This window comes from Folsomia candida, unplaced genomic scaffold, assembly GCF_002217175.1.
Source record: "Folsomia candida strain VU population unplaced genomic scaffold, ASM221717v1 Fcan01_Sc001, whole genome shotgun sequence".
Lineage (NCBI taxonomy): Eukaryota > Metazoa > Arthropoda > Collembola > Entomobryomorpha > Isotomidae > Folsomia > Folsomia candida.
Window position 1 is genome coordinate 8,244,455 of NW_019091193.1, and position 6,938 is coordinate 8,251,392.

The 6,938-nt window shown below is 39.0% G+C and overlaps 1 protein-coding gene and 1 long non-coding RNA gene across 2 annotated transcripts; both read right to left on the reverse strand.

Annotated features, from left to right (window-relative positions):
- Positions 1-2,754: 2,754 nt before the first annotated feature.
- LOC118436036 lies at positions 2,755-3,364 on the reverse strand. Its single transcript, XR_004835147.1, has 3 exons — positions 3,164-3,364; positions 2,931-3,092; positions 2,755-2,868 (listed from the first exon to the last, which is right to left on the reverse strand). It is a non-coding gene; the product is annotated as an uncharacterized LOC118436036 (long non-coding RNA).
- A 996-nt stretch (positions 3,365-4,360) lies between these two features.
- On the reverse strand, positions 4,361-5,659 carry LOC110841727 (mucin-5AC). The gene has a single exon (XM_022087425.1). The coding sequence runs from the start codon at positions 5,657-5,659 to the stop codon at positions 4,361-4,363; it is 1,299 nt and encodes a 432-aa protein (XP_021943117.1).
- Positions 5,660-6,938: the final 1,279 nt, after the last annotated feature.

Consider the following 6,938-nt stretch of genomic DNA (forward strand, 5'->3'; position numbering starts at 1 on the left):
TTGTGGTGCTCAATTGGTAGAAAATATTTGTGCAGACACGGTACAGACAAACTAACGAAAATCTGCAGTATGCATGCAGCAGTATTAGATCTTTACATTATTTTCTTTGCACATCACATACAGATCTGATAACAACAGATCTGTACATGCGAATTAGCAAACATATTATGCAGACCAACATACACAAAAATGTTACTCGTCTATTGGTAAAGAATTTATTACACAATTTCTTTATTTATACTTCAAATACTAAATACTTTATACAAAATTTAAAATTAAATCATACACATGAGTAATTTCAACATATTATGAATTACACAAAACAATAGAATAAAAATACTGATCACTGTTATCAATTGGTAACAAAATACATTTTTTTTCTAAAGAGTCACTAGAAATATAACAATCCGAACCCAAATGAGAAACAAAGGAAATTCCAAGTTTTCTACTTGAACAAGGATAGAGTTTAACATCTTGAGGAGTTTTAAAGTAAAACCCTTTAAAATTTCCTGACTGTTGTTTACCGTCAGACAAAAGACAAATTCGGTTATCTTTTGTCATAAAACAGCGGTCAGCAATTCTTGACCCCACAGACCAACGTGGGCTAGGTTTCGGAATTGTTTGAGACAGAAATTGCTCTGATTCTCCTACTCGTTTGACAACTTGACTAAGGTGCTTTGATTTGGATCGTAACATGCTTTTAAGGGGCTGCATGAAATTTTCAAATTGAAAAGCACTAAAATTATCCAAAGGTCCATGCAGTTTGACCTCATCTGCCAAATGTAGTAAACTGTGTGTGTTGTACACCAAAAATTCAGCATAATACAGTTTAGGAAGGAGTTGTACAAACTTATTAATTAGTTCTTTTGCATATGAAACCCACTCTGGCTTATCCGAACAATTCGATACTAATATGTGCATGGCTGCATGGAAAAGCAAAAAATGTTCATACTTGTCTGTTGGAAGTACTTTTTTAAGCACGACAGGCCCTACGTATAGTAAAAATAGTCTAAACTCTGTGGCCTTCCAGTGTTTCAGTTCATAAATACTGCGACATTTTCTAGAAAATTCTGAAGGAATTCTGCATCTCAATCTCATTAATTGTTTTGTGACTAATTGCTTTTGAAGACTTGAAAATTTATGGGGTTTTTTTCCTTCAGTCCAAACAAGTAAAAGTTTCTTCATAGTCCCGAGCAAACACAAATGCATATAATCGAGAGGTATCTGGGAAATCATACCAAGGTTTAATAATTCCAAAGGGGAAGGGGGACCCTGCTTATGATGGCTTTCATACCATCGTTCTTTGAACGACTCGTCCGTGTAAGAATCACAAGCTGGCTTGATTGGATAAAGAATTCTGGAATATTTATAAGTTCCTCGACGATAGCATCGTTCACATCCGTAGTAGCCATTATGTCCGTTTATACGTTTAATAAAGCTACGGGCTGGTGCATCCGCTACAATACACCGCGTCCTGACCGAATAATTTACACCACGGGCACAAATTCCTTGGTGCTCTAAATCAACCATGTCTCGTACAAATGGACCTAAATAAGATTCTAGATTTTGTGGTTTCTGAGATCCGTAAAAAAGACTTATAATAAATACCCTACGAAGTAAATCCTGATCTACTGTTCCCAAAATGGGCCAAAATTGTTTGTTGGAGCTTTTTGAGATTGGCAAGCCATCTATTCCAATTTTAAGGCTTAAAAGATTAGGCACGTTTTGAAGTTGGGGCAAAGGAGAATGCGCAGAAAGCCTGATTCTATTATTCTCAATTGCTTTTAAAATATGGCTGCGAATACCAAAATGATAAAAGGAACCTCCTTCTATTTCTTGGATTTTTATCTTCCTTTTCGTTTTTAGCAGAGTTCGAGGATCTTTTGGGAATCCTTCATGTGGAAGCCAATTTCTTACTAAACTTAAAAGACTTTTCAAAGCGTTATGATTGATATTGAATTGGGTAGCCCAGTGGCCTAACTGAACTAATTTATTGGGTGTACCACTCAATTCATCAACTACTTTTGGCATGTTGTGATTTTCTACATATATAGTTAGCTGGACTGGGCTTTGGAAATTGCAATCACCATTTAAAATGAAATCTTCCGCTGAATCACATTCCAGATTTGCAGGTTGGATCGATGCATTTAGTTCAGTTCCCCGGATTCTCTTCAGCGCCGCCTGCACCCGCTTCTCCACTCGTCGCTTCTGTGTCCGGCGCGGTGTTAATTTCATTTTTCTTTTTTCGGGATTTGTCTCGTTCGGCTGACTGACGTAGCCAAGCTCCAATGTGATTGTTTATTTTAGAATCAGTAGCGTCGTCGTCGTCCTCGTTCCCACGTTTGACGGAATCTGAAAAATGGTAAGCAGAGTGATGGAGTCAGTAACACTAAAATGAAAAATGTAAATTACAAATGGAATTTAAAATATGAAAACACAAACCTCGGATTAATTTGGCAATCAATTTGTCTCCGAATGAGATTTTCCCGCTTTTGTTGGTTAAGCGAAGAGTAAGAGCAAGTTCATGAGATATCATCCACTGCAGCGTATTGTATATGCACTTTGTCACAGTTGCTCCTCCAATTTTTGATAAAACGGACACCTAAATTGTGTAGTCACATGAGTATTATGCTACAATTAGTGTTAATGTAAATAGAGTTTTTACCTCGTGGTTGTAGTTGGTCGGATCCCGCAACCAAACTTCCACTGATATTAGCTCGCCTTCGTCTTTGATTGGCCAACTCCAAGTATTTTTAGCGGAACAGGCTGCTCCTTGCTGTGAGTTTAGAGAATTCAGTACAATTTTCTCCAATTGGTGAATACGTTCAAGTAAAAGTTCTTGGTTTCGCAGAGATTCAACTTGAAATTCTAAAATGAGAATCATCATCAAATACTGCCATTAGTTTACTATAAATACGCAAATTACTTACTTCGAAATTCATTCAGTAATTCTGTGAGTCGTGGATCCGGTTCCACCTGCAGACAGTGGTACTCAAGATTGGTGGTGACCGAATTATTTTCTGCATTGGTGTCCACAAGATGATCAATTCCGGGATTAATTTCATCAACAGAAGGGTTAATTTCAGTTTGTACTAGTTTAAAAAACATATTTAATTCATATTTATTACATGCGAGTTTTTTATTCAAATGTTTGTGGTCATACCCCCAAATATTGGCTGAGCGGGGGCCAATGGCGCTGCGACAATATTGAAATTTGTGGACGACGATCGCCCACGTTTAACTCCCTCTGCGTCGCTGGAGTCAATTGGCTTATTTTCCAGTAGCCTTTTTAGTTTCGCCACAGCTCCTTCGAAAGTTTCTGCGGGAGTGTTAAAATAACTTTATAGACCTTTCTTGAACTCGCCAAAGCATTGCAACTGAATCTTGAAAATTGAAGAATTAAGTTGGGATAACTTACTCGAAGTTTTGACGCAAGTCACTTCCAGATTAGTCCACCCGTCCTTTGGAAGAGAATCTTTATTTGATTGTAGCTTATAAAAATCCTTTGGCGGTGGATCAGGATAGGGACACAAATCAATTCCGCCAATGCTAGAAATCCAATTGGTGGGGACTACACTTAGACCCAAATCAATCTTGAATTCAACCACGGTAAAAATTTTCTTATTAATTGACATTGCAGAAATTGATTGGACGACGGGAGGAAGTAGAGAGAAAACGCATTGCTGTTCAGTTGGCACAAGCCAGACGAGTGATGTGGGTATCGTGTTACAAATGGCGGTTGGTTCGCAAATCTGAGGGTGCAAATGAGACACAGATTGGGCACTCTGTGATCTGTGTTACACACTGAAAGTTTATCTGTACAAAATTTGCACCAATTGGACAAATGCAATTAGACAGACTCTGGTAAAATAACATTGACACTAAATGTTTAACTATTTGATACACGTATATCTGTGTTCGATTGGTAGTCCGTGTTGGGAGCAGATACGTTACAGATTCCGAGCAGATCTTTTTTTGATGTCATTTGGGTAAAAGTTGCCTACACTATGGTTACAGACTAGCTGTTGCGGTGAAATGTGCACAAAATCTGCAAAAACTTTCAGTCGGATCTGCAGAAGATCTGCATAGAGGCTCGTCGGGTATGGAGGCAGGAATAACTTGAATATGTCCTTCTAAGTATTTAATATGAATAAACATACAACCTATGTATTTATATACAACTGATCATATCTATGTACATAAATAAATTACAGTTGAAAATAAAGATGGAATTTTCATTCTGTAAAATAAAATAAAAAATATATGTACATAGAAACAATACTATGATAAATTTGATTCGTAGATTGAAACTTAGTCGTCTTAATTGCTTAATTTCTAGAGGAGGTCAACGTCAGATGCACTATCTGAGTAATGCAATACTGTCCGTTTCAAGAGGTTCTTTAGTTTGTGTTCCAGAATCCGAGTTTATTTTCGGTGAAGATTGGTAATTGGAGAGATTGGAATCTTTTGTTGCGCTTGGCAATTGTTGGGGCTGATTTTCTTTACTTTCTATTTGATCTTTCACAAGTGTACTTGTGGTCACTGTTGTACTTTGATGAATCGTTTCAGGACTCGGGGGAGGATTTATCGGGGTAAATTTTACAGTAGGTTGAAACTTCGTGGTTGTTGATGAACTTATCTGATCTTCCTTAGCAGATGCAATAATTGCAGAATTTGTAGCTGTACTCGTTGCATTTGAGCTATCAGCAATCAATGGGTTAGGATTTTGTGCACTGGTTGGGTGCAAGTTTGTGGGTAATGCGTCTGCAGAAAATTGTGATGAATTTTCGACGATCGCGGACGAAGGTGCATTGACGCCATGTCGAAATTTATATTTTGTAGTTGATTTTGTGGATTTTTCCGTAGCTTTAAAATACTGAGAATGTGCATCAACTATGCCTCCCGGTTGTGAATTTAATGAGTTTTTTTGCTCATTTCCGTTTGCAGGTAGGGTTTGCAAAGGTTTGATGGATGTTTCTGTAGCTAGAGAACTATCATCTGTCCGTGTGAGATTTGTAATGACTGTAGCTGTTGAATTCGCAGTAGTCAAATCATTAGCCCCTCCTGACGTTGTCGCTGTCTTATTTTCTGCTGCATTGGATTGGCTTGTAACCGTGATAACTGACTGTTGTGTGACAAATGTTCTCCCTTCTGGTCGCATAGCATCACTGGCAGAGCTTACTGTAATTTGCTGCATCGTTTCTTTGGTTTGCGTAATACCCGCTGGTTGTGTTACTTGTTCATGAGCAGAGGTTTCTATCACGGAATTAGTTATTGTGGTGTCCTGAGGTCGATGTGATTCCTCGTTTAATATATTTTCTGACCCTGAATTAATCGGAGATGTGTGTCGAGTTTCTGGTTGAACCGTTGTTGAAGGAAATTGCATAATTTTTTCGTAAGGAAATGCGACGGATGATTGCAATGATTCAGGTCCAGGTAGCCGTGTGGTCCCCATCACTGAAGTTGGCGTGGTTCTTAATTCTGGCATTGGAGTCGTGGCAAGTTCCGGCCTTGAAGCTGTATTACCAATTTGAGGTATCAAAGTCGTGCCAACTTCCGGCTTTGAAGTCGGGTCAACTTCCGGCTTTGAAGTGGGGTCAACTTCCGGCTTTGAAGTCGTGCCAACTTCCGGCTTTGAAGTCGGGCCAATTTCGGACATGGAAGTCGTGCCAACTTCGGGTCTTGAAGTGGTCTTAGAAATTTCCAGCATTGGAGTTGTCTTCCATTCGGGGTGTTAATCCATATATTGCTGTAGTTTGGAGTGGTGGTGTTGACGCTATTATTAAGCCTGAAAATGTTTCTTCGGGCATTTGCGTTGTCTTCAATTTGGTAATTGAGGTTGTTCCTAATTCTGGAATTTCCGTTGTTGTAACAATTGGAAGTAATGTAGTTCCCAATCCCAATCTAGTCGGCGTATTACTTGATTTACTATCTTGAGATTTCAACGCGTCCGGATTAGAATCCGTAACTCTGTGCATATTATTAACGGCTTCACTTTTTGCTTTCTCAGCTTGGTTAATATTGTCATCATACGCATCAAACACAGGAATTTCGGTTTGTGAGTCGTCAGAATTTAGTACGTGGGGGGTCGGGGTGGACGTTGAACTAGAGTAGTCTGGCATGGACTGTGGTTTGAATTTTTGAAGTCGTGAAAATCCTCGCCCTTGTGGAATAGCAGGTCCTCTTTGTGATGGTTCTACATATTGATTTCTTTCTCCGGAATTCGTAACTACGTTCTTTTTCACAATTGTTTGTATAGAAAATTCCTGCGTTTGTGACATTTGTGACATATTTTGGTTTTGTGGTATACCTGCCAACTTTGTTTCCGGTGTGGGAGTGCTAGTAATTTCTTTGCCTTTTCCTATCACATATTCGTTTACATCGTTTTTTGTTGTGACAAGTTTTGCAGAAGAAACTTCCTGTCCTTGGCCAGATATTTTATCGACTTGATGGAGGCGAGTATGCCTAATAATTCCGTGTTCTTGTGTGATGGTAATCTCTTTGGTTTGATTTCTCCAATAAATGGTGTCTTCTCTGGAGAGCTGCGCATTTTCAGGTCTTACGACAGTCTTTCCCTGATATGTTTCTGACTTATCGAATGTTGTTGGCACCATGTCCGAACGTTTCTCCGTTTGCCGCACAGTTTCGTGACCGGTGGATTGAATCATCGTTTCGTGACCAGACTGATTTTGAAGTTGTCCAGCTATTTGGCTGGTAGAATAAGACTGGGCAAGAAAGGCTTTCTCGTCACTGTTAGAATTTTGTCGTGTGAGTGCGTCCTTTTGGGCATGGTCGGCCAAGACTTGGGGACTAGATTGTCCAGCGTTTGTTTGAGATTGTTGCTCACTTTGTTGCACCATAGCCGGGTTTGTAGCCTCGATTTTTAGATTTTGGTCGGTACTTTGTGTCATGTCTGATTTAATGTTATTTTGTGTTTG

Excerpts from the sequence above, each read along its gene's own strand:
- LOC110841727 (XM_022087425.1), bottom strand. The coding sequence starts at position 5,659 with ATGTCCGAAATTGGCCCGACTTCAAAGCCGGAAGTTGGCACGACTTCA.